This window comes from Hippocampus guttulatus, chromosome 14 (genome assembly GCF_054856545.1).
Source record: "Hippocampus guttulatus isolate MCC_2025c chromosome 14, RoL_Hgut_1.0, whole genome shotgun sequence".
Classification (NCBI taxonomy): domain Eukaryota; kingdom Metazoa; phylum Chordata; class Actinopteri; order Syngnathiformes; family Syngnathidae; genus Hippocampus; species Hippocampus guttulatus.
Window position 1 is genome coordinate 10,743,567 of NC_141274.1, and position 23,049 is coordinate 10,766,615.

At 44.5% G+C, this 23,049-nt stretch overlaps 4 protein-coding genes across 14 annotated transcripts in view; 1 reads left to right on the plus strand and 3 right to left on the minus strand.

Annotated features, from left to right (window-relative positions):
* Positions 1-397: 397 nt before the first annotated feature.
* LOC147195005 (uncharacterized) lies at positions 398-9,269 on the minus strand. Of its 4 annotated transcripts, none has more exons than XM_086130009.1 (19): positions 8,504-9,269; positions 7,169-8,117; positions 6,892-7,077; positions 6,199-6,733; positions 6,022-6,119; positions 5,915-5,943; positions 5,765-5,805; positions 5,621-5,665; positions 5,281-5,416; positions 4,360-4,519; positions 4,147-4,270; positions 4,049-4,080; positions 3,632-3,689; positions 2,042-2,076; positions 1,716-1,776; positions 1,220-1,318; positions 1,082-1,095; positions 880-913; positions 398-788 (listed from the first exon to the last, which is right to left on the minus strand). In XM_086130009.1, exons 1-19 carry the CDS (start codon positions 8,510-8,512, stop codon positions 719-721), a joined length of 2,715 nt encoding a protein of 904 aa, XP_085986135.1. In that variant the 5' UTR covers positions 8,513-9,269; the 3' UTR covers positions 398-718. The 4 variants fall into 4 exon arrangements, with proteins under 4 accessions (XP_085986135.1, XP_085986134.1, XP_085986133.1 ...); XM_086130008.1 differs by having other exon boundaries at positions 1,716-1,779; XM_086130007.1 differs by having other exon boundaries at positions 399-788; positions 3,632-3,695.
* A 51-nt stretch (positions 9,270-9,320) lies between these two features.
* Positions 9,321-13,963, plus strand: c8a (complement component 8, alpha polypeptide). Its single transcript, XM_086130010.1, has 11 exons — positions 9,321-9,468; positions 9,559-9,673; positions 10,044-10,191; positions 10,499-10,646; positions 11,048-11,237; positions 11,330-11,512; positions 12,039-12,279; positions 12,356-12,487; positions 12,614-12,771; positions 12,948-13,173; positions 13,327-13,963. Exons 1-11 carry the CDS (start codon positions 9,359-9,361, stop codon positions 13,476-13,478), a joined length of 1,803 nt encoding a protein of 600 aa, XP_085986136.1. The 5' UTR covers positions 9,321-9,358; the 3' UTR covers positions 13,479-13,963.
* Positions 13,964-13,965: 2 nt separating this feature from the next.
* c8b (complement component 8, beta polypeptide) lies at positions 13,966-22,346 on the minus strand. 5 transcript variants are annotated; one of them, XM_086130013.1, is made up of 14 exons: positions 20,600-20,704; positions 20,478-20,514; positions 20,298-20,410; positions 19,976-20,123; positions 19,116-19,263; positions 18,144-18,285; positions 17,928-18,060; positions 17,178-17,375; positions 16,867-17,107; positions 16,580-16,708; positions 15,830-15,993; positions 14,966-15,119; positions 14,558-14,629; positions 13,966-14,485 (listed from the first exon to the last, which is right to left on the minus strand). In XM_086130013.1, exons 3-14 carry the CDS (start codon positions 20,366-20,368, stop codon positions 14,331-14,333), a joined length of 1,755 nt encoding a protein of 584 aa, XP_085986139.1. In that variant the 5' UTR covers positions 20,369-20,410; positions 20,478-20,514; positions 20,600-20,704; the 3' UTR covers positions 13,966-14,330. The 5 variants fall into 5 exon arrangements, with proteins under 5 accessions (XP_085986139.1, XP_085986141.1, XP_085986138.1 ...); XM_086130015.1 differs by lacking the exons at positions 20,478-20,514; positions 20,600-20,704 and adding an exon at positions 22,198-22,346; XM_086130012.1 differs by lacking the exon at positions 20,478-20,514 and having other exon boundaries at positions 20,600-20,706.
* The window catches only part of dab1b (DAB adaptor protein 1b), a 35,537-nt gene continuing 33,900 nt past the window's right edge, over positions 21,413-23,049 (minus strand). For all 4 annotated transcript variants that reach the window (XM_086130020.1, XM_086130019.1, XM_086130018.1 and 1 more), the window contains one exon: positions 21,413-22,767. The gene's annotated coding sequence lies outside the window, so the exon portion shown is untranslated. The remainder of the gene's footprint in view (positions 22,768-23,049) is intronic.

A 23,049-nucleotide genomic window follows, 5' to 3' on the forward strand; every position in this document is an offset into this window, starting at 1 on the left:
CAGTGCAGCTGCGCCCCACATGAACAGAACTTGCGTCTCTTGTTAAAAGTAACCAAAATATTAGAAACAGCTTTCAACATAATGCAGTTCTACACCGCCACAATAATAAGTAAGTTTACTAAATAATACCTCTCTGATAGAATCAATCAAAACTGAATATTATTAATTTGGGAAAGGCAGGATTGCATCAGATTTTGCAAAATTCAATCATGTTCTTGTGCTGGCCGTTGTAAAACTGTGGTGGTGTGACTTGTGGCCAATCGCGGCAGTTGAATAAAGTTCTGTTACCGCTTGTGGGAATAAAGCGACCGAAGAGCCTTAGCGACTGTCATCCTTTAAAATACGTACAAGGGTGTTACACTATTATACTTAAACCAGAAACAAAACACAAATGGAAAACATTTGTAGGGGTGGGAAAAAAAAAGTCATGCTTCATCTTCTGCATGTGAGGAGCGGTGAGATTTGTATTGTGCAACAACAGTGTTGAATAACACACAAAAGAAACGATGTGATCCAGATGTGGTATGCATCATCAAACAAAGTGAAAACACACACGTACAACTTAGCTCGTGCGAGAAGAAAAAAAAAAGTTTTGTTCAGGATGCATATTTTAATTGGCCAGGGATGGCCTTTTTTTCCCCCATTTTTTTTTCAGTTTTTCGTGCACATTAGTTACTCAAGTAAGTGTCCAGTTTCTAATTCGACCAGATGCTTCAACTCAATCTGTGTCAGCATATAAAGGCGGAGGAGGAAGGAGTCCCAGCTCTGAGAAGTCCACTTCTTGTTCACTGTCATCCGGAACAACAAGTGAAGTCAGTCTTGGTCATTATATGAGTATGCCAAATAAAAAAACACAAACAGCATACAATCAATACTCACGGATAAGGGGGCTCTTCAACAGCACACAAGAAGCCTGGTATGAAAGAAAAAAAAAAGTCTCACAGATTTTCAGCGACATGGTCCCACAGGTAACCTGCAAACAGTCTTGGAGACTGTACTTCAATGTGATTGCTTTGTGGCCTCTACTATCAGTGAGCTTGACGTTCGTGGTGACAACAGTTGGAGCCATGAAAACACTTACTTGGAGGGTCAGGGCTAGGGATCCAGACAGAATAGGAGAGGAGGCGGGGGAGAAAATTGTCGATGAGTACACATTGTAATATACGGATAAAAAGCATGTGGATAATTTTCACCAAAAATAAAAACATAATGAACGTACTTTGTCGGAGTTGGAGCCCCGCTATCAGGAACATCACCAAATTCATCTTTGCTTTGTTCAAAGAAGATGGCAAGCTTCTGCAGGGCTTCATGTCTTTTCCTTGAAAAGTAATATTTCCAAGAGTTACTCAATAAATAAATCATAAAACATACTAAACATTGCCAAAAAGGTACAAATGGCATATGTTGACGCTGAACTGACTGCTCTTTACATTACCTTGTGGATAGATATTCATCATTTTTGGTCCAATTAGGAATTTGTCCAAATTAAAAAAATAAAATTAAAAAAAAAAAAGACTTTTAAGGTTCCACTATAACATGACAAACATATTATACACCCATTTCTAACGACATTACCTGCTGCAGGATTTTTTTTTTTTTTAAAGTCTACAAAGTAATACACGGAAAATAATTTAAATGACACCAAGCGGCCAAAGTGACATGTCTGTTCACTCTTTCTCGAGTATCTGCATTCATATTGTGCGCATTGGACTTACTGAGTGTGCAGATCCTCAACGTTGGCATGACTCAATGTGTGCTGGTTGCTCGCAAGGTCATCTGCTGTCAAAGTGACACACACCAGAGGACAGAGGGGAGGCACATGTCAGGAAGGACGGGCTCGGTGCCGAAGCCGCAAAAGCAAAGGACAGAGAGACAAGACAGATGGAATGAAGAACGCCCAAATCCAAAATGCATTTCCGCTACATCACTACGGACAGCGAACACAAGCAGAGCTGGCATTGACTTTTGAAAGATGACTTGAAGGGAACGACTTGACCGTCTTGTGTGAAACTTCAAAAGAGCCGGTATCGAATGTACTCACATGCTTCAGCCAATGAGGTGGTTTTATGGGGAATGCTGCAAGGATGAAGAAAAACAGCAGTTTTCAATAGCAGTTTGACTTGTTTTGCAGTGAGGTTCATCAAAGTTGTCCATAGTATCGTGCACAGGATTTGATTTCATTTTTTTGTACAATCAACATCAGTGATCCACAACCGGGGGGGGGGGGGGGGGGCCTTGTGAGATCATCACTGCGCTTCATCTGTGCAAAAATGATTCCAGTATTAATGACAATTTGTTCACCTATCTATGCGGGCAATGTACAATGACAGGTAGAACGATAAAATGCTCTTCCGTGAGATGGCAGAAGGTACAATAAACCTGTGACTACACCAGTTGCCATTCGTACGCCACAATAAGTTGTGGCTTCCTGTGAATATGTGCTTTGTGTTCAATTAAAAGAGGGCTACTTTTTTTTTTTAAACAAAATAAGTATTTTTTGTTGTTGTTTTAAATAAACCGAGATGAGATCCTTTCAGTATTCAAACACAGCGGACAGAATATTAAAAAGAAAATAATAATAATAATAATAATACATCACATTTGTAAGCGCCTTTCATAACACTCAAGGACACTGTACAACCAAGAGCAATAGTAAAACACAGATAAAATAATAATCAAAGAAAGAAAGATTTAAGGCGGGTAGGCAAGTCTGAATAGGTGGGTTTTGAGCTGGGTTTTGAATATGGAAAGAGAGTCAATATTACGAATGTTGGGAGGAAGTGAGTTCCAGAGTTTGGGGGCAGAGCGACTGAAGGCTCTGCACCCCATTGTACCGAGACGGGCAGAGGGTAGAAAAAGGTGGAGGGAGGATGAGGACCTGAGTGAGCGAGAGGGAATGGAGATTTGAAGAAGATCTGACAGATAGGGGGGCGCAAGGTTATGGATGGCTTTGAATGTATAGAGAAGTCATTTGAAGTTGATTCTAAGTTTGACAGGAAGCCAGTGGAGCTGTCGGAGGATGGGGGTGATATGATGGAAGGAGGGGGTTCTCGTGATGATCCGGGCTGCTGAATTCTGAACAAGTTGAAGTTTATGGAGGAATTTTTGATGGACACCGAAGAGGAGTGAGTTACAGTAGTCAATACGGGAAGTGACGAGACTGTGAACAAGGATAGCAGTGGTGTGAGGAGTGAGTGAGGGACGGAGGCGGTTTATATTGCGAAGGTGGAAATGAGCGGACCGGGTAATGTGATTGATGTGGGAGTGAAAGGATAGTGAACTGTCAAGGATGACACCCAGACTCTTCACCTGGGGGGAAGGAGATTTAGTGGCATTATCAATTATGAGGGAGAAACTGTCGGCTTTGTTTAGAGTGGATTTGGTACCGACGAGTAGGAGTTCAGTTTTATTGAAAAGTGAATATTTCCAAAAGGTCCGTTCTCAGCTCCGCCCACCTGAGTTGGTGGCTCGTGCAAAAGCCAACTTGCACAGAAACCAAATTGCCACGGTGTGACAAAGCCTCAAAATGGAGACAAGACCATTTTGTTGTCCGTCACTAAAATTCAGGCAGTATATTCAAAAGGAGTGGTTTGTGCTAGAATAAGAGAAAAATGGAGACGTTCCCCCTTACTGGCTAGCGTAGCAGGCTGAGAGCGTCTCATCTTCGCAGGCCCACTCCTCACTGTCGTCTGTGACTGAGAGAAAACAAATGGCTTTGATTAGCAGCGTGTTTGTTGACAGTCGAGGTTTGACAGGGTGGCAACCGAGACACCCGGTCCAACTGCTGTATTAAATTCCTTCCGAATGATAAAATAACAGTTGTTAATTATACGACTACTTCTCTGGAGTAGTACGGTATTTAGGTCAACCAAGCATAATCACTCCAACGCTTTTTTTTGTTGTTGATATCCTGTGTAGCGGGTCGAATGGATGTTTTGTAAAGTCGTTAATGATACAATTATTTTAGTAGCCCGGTTTTGGTCATGTCCTTCACCGCATCAACCTGCTACAGCATTTGCTGTGGCCAGCCTATGCTTGTGATACTCACAACTGCTCGTGACCACAAGGTGGCTTGAGGATCTGGAAAAGAAAGAGACGTTGAAACCGTCGGCCGTTGATGCTCACTGACGCTTCGGTGTGATGCACCTGCTGCCAATGCTGATCGTGTCCCCATCCGGGTTGGCGCCACGTCCGGCCGCTTGGGCCTTTTTGCCGAGTTCCAGCATCTCCTTGATATTGAGCTCCACGTTCATGACGGAGATGTAGCCGTCTATGAGAGCCAGGACAGCGCACAGCCACTCCAAGACGTCACGAAACAGAAAGTGCGCCCGCTGAAATTTGCCGTGCATTTCAACTCACATTTGTGGCTCGCGTCCCGGGCCAACCATTTGCCTTTGGGGCAGTTGGTGGTCCGGATGATGCTGACCGTGTCGCCGCTTTTAACAGGCAGGTCATTCTTGCGGACCTTGCTCGCCACCATCACCTTAGCGTGGTACATGGGCTCCTCATCGCCCGTCACCTAGAGACACAGCACAGCCTCGCGTTTCTTCATGCAACACATCCCTTTTTTTTTTTTTTATAAGCATTAAAGATGGCTGAAGATTTTGTGACCTCCACTCCAATAGTCCCATCTAATTGCCAGGTGCACTTGAACAAATAAATAGAACCCTAAATAGACTCTTGCCTTTTGCCCCCTCTGGTAACAGTTAGAAAACATTGGACATCATTTCTTGGCATCATGGCTCAAGCTTCTGAAAACAGGCGAGCCGTAACCGGTTGTTACTTCAGCCCTTAGTGACTGTGATGTCATTTACAATTGACAGAAAGTGGCAAAATGGCTTCCCCCCGCCCCGTGATAAAAAAAAAATCTGTGGATTTTGACGCTTAATTCATATTCCACAAACGCGATATTAATGAGAATACTGTGTTGGGACTAACGGAGGAACATGGAACATATTATCAAGAAAATTTGAGGGTTGACTTCTCCTTTAATTACTTCTTATGATGCAAGAGTGCCCAACCAGTCAGTCCGCATTCATCAGTCTGCAATTGCAGCAAGCGATCAGAGCTGTTGAGATTGATCTCTTTTTTGTTTAATCGCAGTTCATTTGTTTGATCTGCAAATCACCGATGACATTGCCAAAGAATGGGAATCGGGGGCGCCAGCATAAGCATTTTAAAAATGTGACACGGGAGCTACAATAGTGTGATGTTTCTGCGCTTGACATGCTACAAACGTGCATCTTTCAAAATATGACACAAAATAACATCCAGGCCTACTTTGAACTTCTTTTTCATTTCATTTTCCTTCTTCTCTCGCTCCTTTTGCTCCTTTTTCTCCTTCTCCAGTCGCTGCTTCTCTCTCTTCTTCAGTTCTTTATAGTCAGCAGTAGTGTTGGGGGTTTGGCGTTCCTTACTGAGAGAGAGAGAGAAAAAAAAAAGATGGACTGTTCAGCGGCAACAAAAGGCTTGTTTTCCATTAAAAGTTACAAGCGCGCGCGACTGGTTGAGCGTGAACAGAACCATATGCCGGGAAGACTGAGGTGAAGGCAAATGGAAGGAGTTTGCAGTACAAAATATCCGTTCCAATGGAAGTACGAATGAGTGATGCGCAATATACCCGTGGACAAGATTATGGGATGAGTGTTCTCCCGATATGCTGCCCCTGTTTGAAAAGCACAATGAGGGGAAAAAAAAAGAAATAATCAAAGGCGATGCTCCATCTGGCAAAAATGAATGTCAAATAAAACCAAACTGTTCATACCATGGGTTCCGTGGCCAAATGTGAAGAGACACCTCCTCTTTCTTGAGGTAAAACAATAGGTTATTATTTAGGAGCGCAGACGGTGTAAGCAAAGTGAAGAAAGATTCATTTAAAAGGACATCACAATAAATCAGATGTAAAATTATTTACCGCAGGAAGGTTGTTGTCAGCATATGGATCTAAAAGGAAAAGGTTACATTTAGAAGGTCATTTTTAGGTGTGGGGGGCGGGGGGATAGATTAAGGAAGTATGCTTACTCTTCAGATTGCCTTTCTGCTTGCGCGAGTTCTGGCACAAGAAGAACTTGATGTTTTCCACATCTTCATATACATTGTCACACTCATAGTTTGGGTCGCTGAAACAAACGATCCAATTAAAAATATAATACATCTATTAAAAAAAAAAGAAGAAGTTTGACTCTCATTGACTCTCACCTTGCGCGTGTGCGAGTGTCCTCATTCGTCGGGGCTGCTTGGAGACGGAGCTCAGTTTCATCACGAGCACAGCGGGACTCGGCAGCCGCCAGTTCAGCCTCATCAGCACAAGACGTTGGAGGAGGAGGAACGATCACGTCCTCGCTCGGGCTCCTTCGGTCACGTGTGATGGAATCTGTCAGATTTGATGGTTCGGGGAAGCTGGCTGGATGAGAAGGTATTCCGCTCAGACTGCCAACTTTCAGCTGTTGGGCAACGGAGGTTTCACTGGCGACTTCGGAAGTACGCGCGTCAGATTGTGAAGTCTTGGATTCGGGGACGCCACGGTCAGCTGGCGCAGGAGGCGGAGAGCCGAGGCCACCCAAATCTAGAACCTTGAGATCTAAAGCGGCAATATCAACAGCTTCGGTCTGTGTGGGCTCAGTCTCCGGATTCTCAAAGTCCGGGAACACGGGAGCATCCAGGACAGCGCTGGAGGTGGGCTTTTCTGACTCTGAACCTTTACTTGGCTCTTGGCTGAGATCTTTTAACACCTCTGCGAAGAGAGATATTAGCACTTAAGCAGATGCCCACTCTCACCACAAATATGCAAAATGCAAATTGCAGTACAAAACACATTCAGCAGTGTCCAGACAAAATAAAGGAGTGAGGCGAATTTTAAAAAAAAAAGAAAAAAAGTTAACATTAACACACCATGAACTGGTTTTTGGTCATGTCTGAGAGATACCAATGGTGGTCTGCGAGGCTTCGCTGGCTTTGGTCCCAGCGACCTCAAGTCAGGCAGAGGATTCTTTTGAGGAGTCGAATGGGAAGGAAGGTCAGTCGTGACAGAAGGACGTTCAGCTTTATCCGGGCGATACGGCTTGATAAATGCAGGTTCTTTGGAAGGTCGGGAAAAAAAAAAAGACATAATAATACAAATGTCAATTAAGTGAGCTCATACAGTTACAGAACAATGTTTGTGACATACTTCGAGCTGAGTTGTTGACTTTAGAGAACGGTCGCGCAGAGATGCAAGCAAGGTGTGGGAGTCCAACGGGTGGCGGTGGTAGCGGAGGTAGGTCAGGCTCCGTATTTTCCATGTTCCTGGGCGACGAAAGGAAGGGCCTCTCGCTCGAGGCAAAGTCAGGAGAACGCAGACTTTTGGATTTGCTGGAAATCAATATGTGTCGGCAGGAGAATTTCCTCTTGGCCCTCTCCAAGGTGCTAATGATGCGATTGTCAGAGTCGACGCTCATCTCAAGTAACGGAGGAGTGACTGAGACATCTGGACTGGAGAGACGGCGCGTTGCGGGTAATTGGTCCCCTTGGAGCGAAACGCCATCTTCTGAGTTTTGCTTTTCCACAGAGGGCAATTCGCCAGGAGCACTCGCAGGTCTGGTGGTCAATTCAGCATATGTGGGTTCCTCTTCACTTTCTGTGCTAAACTTCGACACTCTAGAAGACTTCAAAGCAAGCAGCAAATTATTCTTTTGGGGTTTTATTTGTGGGACTTCTTTCACTAACTCCTGTTCCTGTGGTGACTCTCTTTTGATTCGAGGGTCAAACCTGTGTTCTTTAGAACACAGAACAGGAAGCACCTGAGGCATGTGCCGTTCTTTGAAGGACTGCTTTTTTGTTGTGCCGTCTCCATTAATGGGCTGAGAAGAGAGGGAGAGCTGCGGAGTTTGTGCCGGAGAGGAAGTTGACCGCTTACCACCAGAAGCTCGCAGTTCATTTCTGAAAATAACTCTGGGAACCACTGTTGTCTTGTTTTCTGTGGCAATATTGATACTACTAACCACCGAACTACAGTGGCCTCCGGCAGGAGGAAGGTTCTTGGGCTTTTCCGCTACAGTTGGTCGAGTGGTTTTGGTCTGGGCCAGAAGAGCTTCCTCCTGAAACTTGGCCCTCAAAGCTCTGAAGTTGATTTGACTCTCCTGAAAAAACAAACCCCAAGAGTATTTCATCACGAATACAATGAACGGAATATAGCGCTGCTTGTTCTGGAACAGTTTACTCTGCCTCAAAATCCAAATAAGAACAGAATGTTTCGTTTAAATGTCTTTTAATTAAGTTTGATCTCAATTATACAAACATAAGGAGGAAAAAAATCTACAAATAGATTTTCTGGAAATAATTTTGACATGTCTCTGTGTACTGCTGCCATAGAATCTTGGGCATAATTGTAATGATAAGGTGATGGTGGCGAGTGTTGATTTTGAACAAAAATCACGTGAACACTACACTGCAGCACTAAGGAACCGCATGAAGTTCGCCTACTCGCCCAATTTAGCAATTAGGAGAAAAAAAAACGTTCTCTTACCTCCTCCATTGTAGCTCGTTTTGTTCATCACTGTTCGGATTTGAGCATTGGAAAAGCAGTCGAAAAGCACGTTGACGGCTTTCGTGGTTTTCAGGTCTGGGGATACTTTCAGGTGACGTATTAATGCTAATCATCGACGATGCTAATCCAAACAATTTGAAAGTGCCGGCGCTGTGGGGCGCATGCGTAATACGTCATTGTTTGCGGGCGCGGTCACGAGATTGCTCTGAAAGAAACGTTCATGATTAGTACAGGATTAGTAGTTTACGACTTTACATGTAGTTTAATGGCGAAAGTGGACACGAAACAAAGTTTTCTGCAGTCACATTTGAGCTAAACAGATTTAAAAAATAAATAAATACAAAAATTGATGAATTATCCATCATTCCAGTTCATAAAATGAATGGAGCGGTTCAAAAGACAGATCATCACACGCAAACAAATAAATCTAAGCAAACAAACATATATGAACTCTGCGGGAGAAGCTAAATGTCCAAAGCGACCTCTTCCTCTCTGCAATTGCAGTCAAATAGATATGGTGTATGGTCTGATAATTTTTCTATTTATTTGCTTGTTTCAAAGCGCTGTGGTCATTCTGAACACAATCACATGATTCAAATCTCAAGTGTTTCATTGCTTTCAATGAACCCACAATTTATTTTTGAACTCCGTGTTCCAGTTGATGTTTGCTGTTGAGATGATTAAACTTTCCCAACTGTTGTAAGAGCTTCTGTTTGCTCTTTATCAATGATTCACCATGGTTAGTCCAGATTGCACTGGTAGGAAGACCCCCAGGATGACAACAGTTGCTCTGTAATGTTCCATTTTCATCTACAAGATTAACCTCATGCTGTCATGGGGAGTTTAATGAATTTACTCCTATGTGTGTGCACGCTGCATCTTTCACTTAGTTTCAGTGTTAATGAGAATGCGTACAGGAGGCAAAGGATCCCAGCACATAACAGGTACAGCATGCATTCATTTGAGATTTGTATGAATTCTGCACATCATTGGGAATGGAAATAGGATTGAGGCGATTGTTATTTCCCCCCCAGGACCAGAGGTGCTACTTCTCGCACAGTTCGAGCTGCAAACCAACCAATACCCGTCAACTGCAAACTGGGGCGCTGGTCAACATGGACACCATGTAACTCTTGCACAGACCAAAAGGTACAGTCGAATATTTTGTCAGTTTAAATAGAATAACGCAGCGATTCACACGCCCAAGTATGATCTGATTGTCCGGCTGTCAATACGCTCGAGAGTGATTGGATCATTTGTCATCATCTTCTGTCCGTTTGTTTGAAAGTGACTCGCTGCAGTTGATTTTAAGTCTCGTCAATAAACCCAAAAGGAATAACGACTCGTGCTCTCGTAATCTCCTGCAAAGACAACATTTGTGAAATTAGGAATGACGAGTTTACTGACATAACGTTTGTTGGTATCATCTTAAAAACGAACACAATGAAGATTTTACATCAATCCGTCAGAGCGATCCGTTTCAAACCCTTCACTTCCTTGTTCACTTTATTTGTCTCAGTTCCGTTTCCGATATCTGGAGACACCATCACAGTTCGGCGGGACGCCTTGCTTGGAGACGCTGTGGGAAACGCTTGCATGTCCAACGGCAACTGCCCAGTGTTTGGTGCCCGATTACTGTGGGGAGAGCTTCACCTGTCAAGAAACTGGCAAGTCCCGTCAATGGCAACAGTTCAAGTTGACGCACGAGCAATATTTACTGCGGTAAATACAAGTCAATAGCGTCCATGTGCATTTGTTTACAGACAAAAAACAGGCTAGAATGCTAAATAAGATGCTTCAGCGGTAGCCCAACAATACTATAGTGCAGACGATTTGTGGTTGTCATGGAAACGAAGGAGTTGTTCTCCTGTATTCTAAGACAGCGCAATGTCTAATTTTAAGACCCGGTCACTGCACATTGCTTGTTTATTGCAAGAAAGAGTCAAGATATTTGACTTTGCTCTGATGCTGCAGGCCGCTGCATCAGCCAGTCCCTTCGCTGTAATGGAGAGGCGGACTGTGACGATTTTTCGGATGAAGAAGGTTGCGAAGGCTTCAACCGGAGGGACGACAAGTGCTCCACCCTTCTCACCATTCCTGGTGCCGAGCGTGGCACTCAGGGGTAAACACTCTTCTTACAAGAACGTAAACGAAACGAGTCACTTAAGATGCTTATCAAAATATTATTTGTACTGTCAACAAAAAAGAAGGGAGGGGTGGGGGGGTTCTTTCTGTCTGTGTTCTGCAATTTGTTTACAGCTGTATAGGACCATTATTCCAAATTAAGATGTTAATCTTTTGAGAAACGCTGAAGAGCACACAACGTAATGATTTATAAAATGCGCAGTCCCTTCCAAAAACCGTTGTGTTCCACATGTCTTGGCAAGCACGAATCAAACAGACGCTCGTATTGGCCGAGGAGCTTTCGAGACATGTACATAATTGCCGAAGCAGCCAACTGTTTGTTTTGGGCATCAGAACATGCTCTGCTCCAAAAGGAACACATGTTGTATCTCGTTTCAGCTACAATACTTTGACTGGAGAATTTGTGGATCATGTACTGGACCCAAAGTACTTTGGAGGAAAATGTGACTATGTTTATAACGGCGAATGGAAAAAGTTCACCTATGACTCGTTCTGTGAAAACCTGCGCTACAACGATGACGAGAAAAACTACCGGAAACCTTACAACTACCATGCCTACCGCTTTGTGGTACTGTCATTTATCGGGGGGGGGGGGGGGGGGGGTGCAGCTTAGCGGATGGACCGAGCTGAGACGCGGTCATGCAAGTTTCTCTTTTGCAGGCAGAGGCGACATCAGAGGGCACACAGGAATATTACAGTAACGCGGTGAACCTGCTAAACGCAAGGAAAACGATGCGATCCTTCAACGCCGGCGTCTCGGTCGGCATCTATTATGTGGAAGTGGGACTGAGTGGAGGCAAGGAGTCTGAATTTCTAAGGAATATATCACAGCATAGAAGCCAGGTACGGTCATATCCAGTTGCTTTACAAGTCAACAGACGCACAACATCAAGTACAAACAAGCGCCATCATAACAATTCTATCTTTGGTGTTGGGCAGAAACCTTTTCTAACAAAAGAAAACCTTTTAGCCTGGTTTGGATGATTTCCTATGGCAAAAATGATTAGCCATTAAGAAAACGTGGATGTCTCGTCTTTTGGAACGATTGAGGTTTCATGATATTACGTTGGGCACGGTGGTGAGTGGTGAGCACATCTGCCTCACAGGTCTGGGGGCTGACATTTCGAATGTGGGCTCCGCCTTTCCTGTATTCATTTTGCATGTTCTCATTCTCGCTCAGGTTTTACTCCGCTTCCCTCCCAGATTGCCAAAACGTGAGCGTTAATAACCAAAGACTCCAAATTGTCCTTGGGTGTGAATATGTTTTGACAGCGGATGCTTCGCTACAGCTTTGGCTGGAATTCCAAAGCCTTGTTCTCCTCAAACGGGCTCCTAAAGTGTCACATCCGCTGAATTTTTTTACCGTCAGGACCTCGGGTTCATCAGGCTTTGGTCCAAAGTGGAAACGGCTCACTTCAAGATGAGAAGCGATCGGCTGATGCTCCACGAGGATTTCTACCTGTCGCTGATGGAACTTCCAGAGCAATATGACTTTGGCATGTATTCCCGCTTCTTCAACTCCTTTGGCACACACTATGTCACCGAGGGAGCAATGGGAGGAACGCTGGAATACGTGGTGGTGGTCAACAAAACATCCATGCTTGAATCAAGTAGGGCGGGGCCTTCTTTGTTGATCGGGTATCGATGTCGACGTCAACCGTATGATCGCGATCTATCCCTTTGCAGAACTTGAATGGAAACAGGCCGGTTCATGCATAGGCGCCTCCATCGGTTTAAGCACATCAATCGGCACGTACACAACGGCAGGTCTCACCGCGGGTGGCGAATTATGTAAAAAAGGCGGACCCTTACTACATGGTGAGCGAGACAAAAGAACAAAATCAGAGGTTGAATGCAATGAGACTGTTGAGAGATCAAATATACGTGCTGTAGAATGCAAGAGGAAAAGAAATGTATTGAAGACAATGTGACTTTTGCCTAAAGTCACAGACACAGGTTCCGCCATAATTAAGGACGTTATCACGCTGGTGAAGGGGGGTCTGATAGACACCAGCAGTGGCTTGGTGGTCATCAGGGATCCTGAAACCTATCGCAAGTGGGGGGCAAGCCTTAAATACAACCCGACAGTCGTTGAACAGGAGGTAAGACCCTTCCATTTCGCAATGACTTTCCAAAATGCGTGTGTTGAAAATTGCAGTTGTTTTCTACAGGGGGGAGGGGGGGATGCTTCACTTAATGTAATGATCCACCGGGTAAATCTCTCCTTCCCCCTTTCTCTCTCTGCTAACTCCGGTTTGCCTCCTCAACATTGAGCCAGATCATGCCAATCTATGAGCTTGTGCGCCTCAGCACAGCATCGGATCACGTCGGAACCAGACTGGCCAATCTCCAGAGGGGACTGGAAGAGTATCAGCAGCAGTTCAGCTCTTGTCGCTGCGTCCCCTGCAGGCACAATGGGATCCCCGTGCTCGCTGGAACATCCTGCAGCTGCATCTGTAAACCAGGCTACCAAGGAGGAGCCTGTGAGGACACTCGTCGGAGCGGTGAGTCGAGAAGCAGTGGTCTGCATGAATTTAGTCTTTTGTATTAATGTCGTGACAGTGTTGTTCTAATTGTAAACATATGATCGTTACTTAACTGTGATCGATGAAAACGTAGACGTTTTGACTGGATGAAGAGCTCCATTCTGCCAACAGGAACTGGAACGGACGGGTCGTGGTCCTGCTGGGGACTTTGGTCTGCTTGTACATCAGGGAGGAAACAGCGTACTCGAGCCTGTAATAATCCGCCACCTGATGGAGGCGGAGCTACGTGCCTAGGCTCCTCCTCTCAGTCTCAGCGCTGTTGAAATACAGCCGAACCTCGTTACGACGTAGGGGCGTAACGAATCCGTATGTTACAACGGTAGTTCGTAGTAACCATTTCAAACAAAATGGCCGCCAACTACAATGTCTAATTTTAAAAAAAAAACACCATGCCCGTGCCTCCGTGAGAAAGTACAACAATGTACCGAGTCCCTCACTGTACATTTTGTTCATAAGCAAGGCCACGGGCTGCAGTTAGCTTCCCATGGTTCATTGCAATGAAGGCTTTTTTTACTATTTTGTGAGAAAAATCTGATCGTTATATAATGACGTTTACGTTGTAAGCAAAACCAGCAAATGGAACATGAATCATGTGAAACCAGGACTTTGGAATGTGAACGTTATCGCAGTGAAAACGTTGTAAACGGGGTACGTGGAAACGAGGTTCAACCGTAACATGTTCTCTAGTGTAATTGTGTCATTATAAGTCTTCACTGTAAAAGTTTCAAATAAAATGAATCATTCCGCAGATGACGCAATATGTACTTTCTTGTTTACAATGATTGTTTACATTCTCATACAAACCATTACAAAATGACCACCACTACTACTATATTTGCTTTTTTGTTTATAATCTTATCAAAATCCAATACAGCAAGTTCTCAAGGTATCCTACGGCAGCCATGATGCTTTGGGCTATTTCTATTATCTGGACCCCGTATCTTGTTCAGGATAATGGGCTGAAGTATGGCTGGCTAATACCTTCGCGTGATTGCCAGCACTTGCAATTTCTTTGGGAATGGAGCATTTGATAGAAAATCAATAGCATGCCAGATACTTAAAAAGCCAGTGACGTGAAGCGCTACACAAAATGGATTTGTGCCAATTGGGCAATTTTAAAAGCATTCGGTGGACTCCTGTTGCAAGCCTCTGCACGGCAGGCCGTCAGCGCTCGGTGCCGGGTTGTTACACTGGCGACTCCTTGTCTTTGTTCTTCCGCTGCAGGAGGACCACGAACCCCAGCAGCTCCAGCTGCCATCGATGGCAATTTCTGTCAAATGATATCGCAGCCCACCGTGTCAACATTTCCAAGAGAAACAAGACTAATATTGTATGAGCTAACCTTTTTGTCTGTGCGTGACCTCACAGCCGCGGCCGCCGTAGCCAACTGGACACACACAGTCACATCTGGAGCCTGCGGAGAATAGAGAGCATGTGTTTTTAGCGTTCTATCAAAAATAACACAGACTATTCTATGGAACCGAATGTATTTGTAGACTTCTTCGGATATGACTGAGTTGTTTAAGTTGATTTAACTTTGCTTGGAACTGTCCAAGAGGCGTCCGTAATCAACAATACGGCGTGTTGATTCTTGTGGCAGCGGCGATATTGAACTTCATTGAACCCAATGAGATACGTTGTGAATATTTTTACCCTAAACTACACATTGGAATACTTATTTTTGCCGATATCGCGGCTCATGCGGCGTCAATTGTTAGATACGGCTCAACAGGTGATCGATTTGAGGTACCTCTGAGTACCGCCACTCCATTATTGCGGCAGGGAGCGCATCGACATGAGCTGGCCTCTTCCAGGTACTCGAACAGCGCCCGTTTCAGATTTCTCTTCAAGATGCTGTCATGGGCGAAGTCTCTGGAGGTGATCAGCTCATACAGAGGTCGAGTCTAATGAGGAAACGCAGATGCTTGGAATTAGAGACAACTGCAAGGCTTCATCGACTGAACCTTGACTGTGTTTTCATTTGGAACACTTTCTATTTGGCGTCTTTTGCTGTTTACTCCCAAAACTTGGCTTTGATCAAGCCAGCTGCTTTGCCTTGAGGGAGCATGCCAATTCTGCTAACAAAATATTTCTCGAAATGTGTCAAGTTAAGTTAATGAGGTCTCCAATCCGCAGATGTGCCATGAGCAGAATTGGAAATGAAAATGCAAGATTCTATGCGCTGCTAAAAAATAAAATAAAATAAATAAATACTAAAATTAAATAAAATAACGATACATCCCAGATATCAATTAAGGAAATGTTAGCCATGTTCCATTGTCAGCCGTGGCAATGCACAGGCATACGTTAGCTGGGGTGACTGTCCCATTCAAGGTAACGGAAAGAAAGGAGATGAATGTTGAACCGCATAATTTTGTACTGCATTGGGCATATTTGGAAAAAAAAGTACAAAACAATCACTTTGGAGTGTATTAGTGTTTTTAGGCCATGGAAAAAAGGTAGGTTGATGTAACAGACAACCCTTAAATGAAGGTTCCACTGTACATACGCCAAAAAGATGAAACGGCGATTTCAACCTGGTTAGTCAAGGAATGAGAGCCATTTTTTTTCACTCAGAAGAGTTGAAATAAAGTGTAAATAAATAGCGTGATACCGTTCTGCGAAGGAAGTCTGGATTGAAGCGTACTCCCTCGCCCCATAATTTCATCAGTTGTGGGGAGGGAAGCTTCTGCGACACCAAAGCAGTGATGGATTCGCTGCTACCGCCCCGTACCACCGCCACTGTGTCTTCCACCATGCTACCATCCGAGGTCTCCTCTGAAACAGTCCAGTGGAATTGAATGCACTGAATCTTTCTCAAAACAAAGGGGGTGGTTTCGCTAAAAGGCTGCGTGTTTTTTTTTTTTCATGGCACATAGCATCTGATTCACAAAGCCCGCATAGATGGTGAAAAACTTCACGAACGGCGCTGGCAAAGAGAATGCCAACGTCCGTCAACTCCAAACTATTGAGGTGGTCGTTTTGATATTTTCAGAGCGAGCGGAGATGTGCATGTGAATTTTGGTGATGATTGATAACACGTTTCTGACAGCACTTCCTTGGTCAGGACCCCAAGATGGTGTTTGGATCATGTTGATGTTTCTCTTCCTAACTGCCATTGTTCCGCCTTGGTGTTCTTGGCTCAAAGCCGGCATTTATACTTTGCCAAGTGTGGTTTATTGCAACCCGTGGGGGGGGGGGGGGGGCACACTCAGTTGTCAAACTTTGTGGGCACGTTTACATGGTTATGTCATTAGCACAATCGAAGAGCAAATCACGTGCGAGTGAAGTTGCTCTCAGTGGCTGCAGTTCCTTCTTTGTGGATTTGGCCCAGAGTGTAGTTTGTGTTTGCAGTAAATCTTACCTCCCATCTCATTGAGGAGACCATCGCAGGAGCCCCCTTGAAAGCCCACAGACACGTAAACGCCGTATATGTTGGCGCCGACCTTAAATCCCGACTGCGTGCATGATTTGTAGTCCGTCAAAGAATAATCTGGAGCAACAAAGACCCTGTCAGGCATTTTGACTTGTCTTGCCCTCTCCATATTTTGAGTGCAGTGATTTAAGAGGCAAGGATCACGGTCGAAGCCCATGTGAACAGTTACAAGGCTTCACATGAGATGATTTGCGGCGCCCGGTTGCCTCCATTACCTGTTTTCGCAAGCTTTTCTTTGTCCAGGATGATGGTGTGCTCAAAGTCCCCTCCCAGGGCGGCCTCCGTGATGTAGTGTGTGCCGTAGTCTCTGTAGATCTGCCTGTATTCGCCGTAAACATAGGACTGAGGCAGGGAGCGAAGGCGCTGCAGGAACTCTGTGCTCAGCATCAAGTCGTCTGACTTGAGCATGTATTGGGCCAACTCCAGCTCGGCTTTGGCCCTGATGAAGCTGTAAGACTGAGGGTTGGGATTTCTATTATTTACATGCAAGAAAACTAAAGTGGCTTTGCCCAGAAAGGCCTCTTACTTTTCCGGCGGCCCGACGAATCTTCTGGACCGACTTGGAGTATTTGACCTTGTTGTGGTTGTAGCCAAATTCGACGATGCCCGGAATAGCAAAGCCGGTGGAAACGATGGTTTGGGTCATCCGCTCCTTAATGGTGTGATCCATGTAGTCGGAGTATGACTCAAAAGCCTCCAGAGTGAAATCGTACGAGCCTTTTGTCTGTGAAGAAATATTCCCGTGACGGCGCCGTATTGACCGTTAACAGACGGCAAGGCATGAATTGGTCGGAAGAAGATTATTCATCAGTCAAAGTTTTGCTAGTCGGATTACTTACAACAATTCATACTGGATAATTGGATATTGATAAAGCCTAAAATGAACAATGACAAGTGTGTTTCTAAACAGTTTCTAAATAAATCATGTGAAAACTTGCCAAATTGCATGCCAAATTTTCTTTACTCGGCGTAAGCAACCAGACCCCATTCAAGGTCCATCACATTTGTGACGGACCAGTTTACAATTCTTACCTGCCATGAGTCTTCATTATGCAAGAAAACAGGCCCCACCCCTTGAACTTTATTCTATTCAGTATTCGGGCATTTTGTTGTTCAATTGATCAAGTGATTCCTTGATAAGAGTTACTGTACGATTCAAATAAATACGAAACATACAAAGACTGAAACCAGTAAATCAACATTAACAATAGGTTTCAGCATTTGTTCGGATCCCTCTCCTATAAATTCACTGTGAGTGATTGACGGCTTGGTGTACCTGCAGAGTGTACTGCTGCAAGTTGAAAGGTTTCCGGAATCGGACATCCTGGATGTAGTGAGGCAAACAACTCCCGGCGTAGTATCGGTTATCAAGAACAACTCCCTCCAAATTGCTATTCAAGATGTTGATTCTAAAGAAAAAAATACATATGCGTAGATATATGATCCAAGGTTTCTACGTCTGAGAAATATGATACTTGGAAGGAGGACGGACCCCTTGGCAAGGTTCTCGATGCCCCAGTACTCCTCGGCCTCGTATCTGCAGGGCTTTAGGCTCTTCCCACATCCTGCTTCGTCTGACATGTCACCGCAGTCATCCTCCCCGTTACACTGCAGCGTTCTCGGAATACAGCGACCTGCCGGGAGAGCATTGAGTCAAGGTTTAGGCATGACTAAAATGTCGCACTTCTCGTATCTGATTGTCCAGAAACAACTTCCTGCAAAGTCAAGCGTACATATCTTCTTTTCTGTAGTTCTGACGAGGGTTATGGGTGAGTTGGAAGTCTATTGTGGTTGACTTTATGCAGAAGGCAAAGTGCGCCCTTGACAAGCTCATTCACAGTTCACACCGATGGACACGTTAAGAGTCTTCAGTGAACCGAACAACAATGCTTTTGCTGTGCGAGTGTCAGAAAGATCCAACGCAAAGACGGAGAGCATGCAAATAGGGCCTAGGACGTTAAAACCACTAGTTCACAATATTGTTGTTTGGTAAAATTTTGATTGTCATTTAGATTCAGTTCTTAAAGCACCCACACACCAAAGGTTGTATTATTTCATTTTTTGGGAAGTTTGTTTGCAACACCCTGAACCAGTTGCCAGCCAATCACAGGGCACACAGACGACGAACAACCACCCGCGCTCACAATCACACCCAGGGACAATTTGGACTGTTCCATTAACCTGCCATGCATGCTTTTGTAATGTGGGAGGAAACCGGAGTACCCGGAGAAAACCCACGCAGGCACGGGGAGAACATGCAAACTCCCCACAAGAAGGCCGGAGATGGAATCGAACCCCGTGCCTCCGCACTGTGAGGTGGACGCGCTGAACCCGTCACACACAGTCCATGTTTAACCTAAGTCCAACAAATATGCTTCATTGTCCAAAATGACATCAAACCGAAGACCGCATATGACGGGAGCGAAAGGCTCAGAGTGCGACTGGGCGGTTGGTGTGACCTGACCTGTTTGGCTGCAAAGGAAACCTTCACAGAGTGGAATGTTGTTACAGGCGTAACGTGCTGGAACCTCGCAGCTTTCCTCCTCCCTGCCTTGTAAATGGCACGGCTCCCCTCCAAACTGTGATGGCTGGCTCAATTTGGCATAGCGGTACTGCGCGCCGTTGACAGAAAGTGAGAGAAGCACATTTAGAGACAGACAGGAAAATCTTTTGCAGAGGAGCTCTTAAAGTGGGCTCCGGGGTTCCATAACATGCTGAAATGGCATTAGTGGGCTGTTCTCAACTTCAAAGCTTTTAATTTGGCCCCTTTTAAAGGCGGAGAAATGGAGTTGGAGCGCTAGAAAACAATATTAGTTGATGTAAATGACATGTTTGTCCAAATCTGCCGTCTGTGTGCAATGCAAACTTTAGTCATGCGGCCCACTTTCATTTTTATTATTGTTGAAGAGGACTCACTTTTTCTTTTAAATGCAATCGATCATTTTTCATGTTGTTGCCATGGTGACGCCAGCTCACCAACTCGAGTGACATGCACTTTTGTTAACCTGTAGACCTTTTGTATTGTTTGTATTTCAGTACATTCGTTTCATTTTGCCTCGAAACATGCTCATTGCTTAACGTAGCTCCTTACACATCGCAGCCACAAACGTTGGTCACTTTCAACGTGAATATTGGCGGCAAGTCAACATGAACGGTGGTGCACATTGTCGTCATTTTGGTTTGTATTGTGAGTCTTTCATGATTCGTGCATTTCTCTTTTGTTCATGACGAGCAGATGGCAACCACAGCAATGTTGAACTGAATTCGGGCATATTTGTGCGATTCACCCCCCGTTGCTTATCTTGGTCTTCTAATCGTCCTTACCCTTTTCCCCTGGCAAACGTCGCAGCGTGACCATGGACTCCACTCTGACAGAACACAGTCGACTGGCTGAACCGGTGACTGGCCACCGACCGAGCGAGCTTCACGGACTGCCGCATCCTCACCGTTGGCTGTTGTGACATCAACTGTACTGTGACGTATAAAATATGTGTACAGTGTATGAAAACCTTTATGGTTATCCATTAACGGAGTAGCTTCCTGACAGTTCAAATCTGTCTTTTGCATATCAATGAGCCAAAATCTGAGGCAATCTGCGGATGAGGTGAAAATACACATCGGGTGTATCGACTTGAATGCATCTTACCTTGAAAGCAACAAGGTGAGTGTCCATGTGAGGAGACTGCAGCGCAGAGAGAGCCCGCGCGCAGAAAACATCGCGGGACGTTGTGACAGGAATGGCGAGATGAAAATGCTAAACTGTAAGTAAACACAGTAATCGCTGTCAGACACAGAAGGTGGAGCGCAATGCAGACGTTGGCGATACCTGCGAGGCCAGTGACCCGGGGTCACTCAGCCTGCTCCTGTTGGAGAACAGTATTTGAATCTCTTAATTGAATGAAGAATGTGTTCAAATGGCGACAAATGCAAAGAGATCACCGAGCTCACGTGTTTCAAGAGGGGCCAACTTTCCGTTGTAGGCTTTGTATGAATTCTGTTTCCCGAATTGAGCACAAATAAACATCAGCCGCTTGTGGATTAAAAAAAGAGCGATGATGGGGAGGGGGGGGGGGGGGGGAAGACATCCCTATGTAAGAAAGTATATTCCTGTGACTTGTGCTGTCAAATGTTTGTTGATCACACAGATTGGCCTTTAAACTTTGTTTAGCGTCACTCGTTTTACAAAATGACACAATCCCGTGACTCTTCTGTTTACTCAGAGAGCGAACACCAATGTACCGTACTTGCTAAATCCCATCCAGTCGCGTCCCAGATGTCTATTAATAATTGTCAACTGCCGGTGGTGTTTTCACTTCAAAGCATTTGCAACTTTGTTAATTAGCTCCCAAAAATTGGAACCAAAATAACATCTAATAACCATACCACAAAACAAGTAAGCGACACTACAGGCAATTCAACAAAGACCTTTTGGGGAGATTTATCTTAGTAAATACATATTGAAATCATTGAATTCATGTATTGATCGTAGCATTATGTACCAGTTAGACGTCATGTTGGTAATTTTGCAGAACAGCAAATCTGCAAGGAACATAAGAGCGCATGCTAACTCTACACAGAAAGGCCAGAGGCCGGATTTGAACTATCAATCGCAGAACTGTGAGTTTAATGTGCCAACTGCAGCACCTTCAATTGAACAGAGGAGAACATTGCTGCGTGGAGGGGTTGGCAAAGCAAAAAGTTGTCCAGGCTGGACCACTGCCATCGAAAATGAGAGAGAAAAGAAAATCAAAGGGTATGAAGTACATTGGCAATCACATTTTATTTTATTTGTGACTTAACAGTGGCACAGGTACAGTGTATGGGGGGAATCGATGTACAAAAGTCCCTTTTTTTTCATATTTCTTAAATCCATAAATAAAATTTACAAAATATTTTGGACTATTTCATGTTTTCTTACACAAGCAGGGGGTACAGATTTTAAATTGTAACTCTAGCGGTTTATAGCGATATTTCTATTGATTGATATAAATTTTAAAAAGAATTCTGCGGTTTGATCCAGTGGGGGTGGACATACAGTGTTTCCAAAAAGCAGAAGATGAAAACAACAAAGAGATGTACAGGAGTCAGTCATCTATTTTGCAGAAGAAAAAAAAATGCCTGCGACTTTCGAAAGAGGAGACCTCGAGCCTCACGCCATTGTTTTCCAAGTGTATGACCCCTTCTTTCTGAACACGAGTGAGACAGGTACAGCAGGCCTTATTTTGATCGAGAATAAAACACAGATTTACACTTTATATCTCACCAACCAAACAAAGACATTTTCAGAAAAAGAAAAAAAAAAAGAAAAATGGCAGCAAAAGAGCAAAAACAAACACCCAGATGTCAAAGGCTGAGGTGCACTGAGCGCTATGGGATGGCACAGAGGCTAACCACTGGGCGCTGGGGCGATCTTTTTTTCTCTACAAAATAAAGAGTTTGGCAAATTTGATTTGGACATTGACGCGTAATGCGTTTTTGCTGATTTTTTTTTTCCAAGAACGGTCTGACTAATAAAATAACACAAATGGTGTTGATGTGTTTCTGACCTGAAAGAAAGTTGCAAAGCCCCCCACACCCCACCTGGCCTCTTTCTCCACAGCTCAGCCTGCTAAATTCCACATGAAGTTTGTTCATGCAAACGGATGAATGGACTGACGTGGTGACACCATGAAAACGTCATCCATCAGCGCACAGTTCTTCTCACGGTCCTTGCTGGTGGCGGTCCACAGAGTGAAGGTCAAACATTAAGGACGCTGCTCCTCTTGAAAAAAAAATTATTAGTGAGCAACATCATCACAGCCGTCTGAGTTGTCATCAGAGACATAAGTGCAGTTTGCTCCCGTTGCGCTTTCAGGGCGAAGATGAAAGGTCACTTCCTGGCTGAAAGGTTACTTGATTGGGTGAGAGCGCCACAGGGCTCCTGGCCATCGTGAGGAAGTCATTAGGCGGCCCGGCTAGTTTTGACATCTAGCCGTAAACAAGAACGAAACAAAACAAAACAAAAAAAAACAGTTACAATTTTTGTAATCCCTTCGAATTTAGTCGTAGCCATCCATATCTCTTTTCTTTCAGTTCTTTCGAGCTTCAGTTTTGACCTTCGCGGCTTCCACCATTTCCTAGGAGAAGAAGAGTACTCTTTACACTTAGTGTCATTACAAATCTGGCCGTTAGATGGCGATAGTGTACCTTTCTGGATGAAGCAAGTGAGAGGGGAGACGATGCAGGGGGGGCATATGGACAAGGAAGGCCTCGAAATGAGAGCAAGTAGTCATGCGCCAAGAAAACACACACACACGCACACACACACACGCACACACACGCACACACACACGCACACACACACACACAAAAGGAGAATGTAGAATGGAAGGCTAATCAAGGAACTGAGAAACTAAAGG

Excerpts from the sequence above, each read along its gene's own strand:
- LOC147195005 (XM_086130006.1), bottom strand. Across the intron at positions 6,120-6,198 it reads GACACTCGCACACGCGCAAG|CGACCCAAACTATGAGTGTG; the intron begins GTGAGAGTCAAT and ends CGTTTGTTTCAG. Across the intron at positions 5,417-5,620 it reads TCCCATAATCTTGTCCACGG|TAAGGAACGCCAAACCCCCA; the intron begins GTATATTGCGCA and ends TCTCTCTCTCAG.
- c8b (XM_086130015.1), bottom strand. The coding sequence starts at position 20,368 with ATGTTTTCTGCGCGCGGGCTCTCTCTGCGCTGCAGTCTCCTCACATGG. Across the intron at positions 19,264-19,975 it reads ACGTTTGCCAGGGGAAAAGG|TACCGCTATGCCAAATTGAG; the intron begins GTAAGGACGATT and ends AACGGCGCGCAG. Across the intron at positions 14,486-14,557 it reads GGTCACGCACAGACAAAAAG|AAATTGCCATCGATGGCAGC; the intron begins GTTAGCTCATAC and ends ATCATTTGACAG.
- c8a (XM_086130010.1), top strand. The coding sequence starts at position 9,359 with ATGGGGAGTTTAATGAATTTACTCCTATGTGTGTGCACGCTGCATCTT. Across the intron at positions 10,192-10,498 it reads CTTCACCTGTCAAGAAACTG|GCCGCTGCATCAGCCAGTCC; the intron begins GCAAGTCCCGTC and ends CTGATGCTGCAG. Across the intron at positions 13,174-13,326 it reads TGAGGACACTCGTCGGAGCG|GAACTGGAACGGACGGGTCG; the intron begins GTGAGTCGAGAA and ends TTCTGCCAACAG.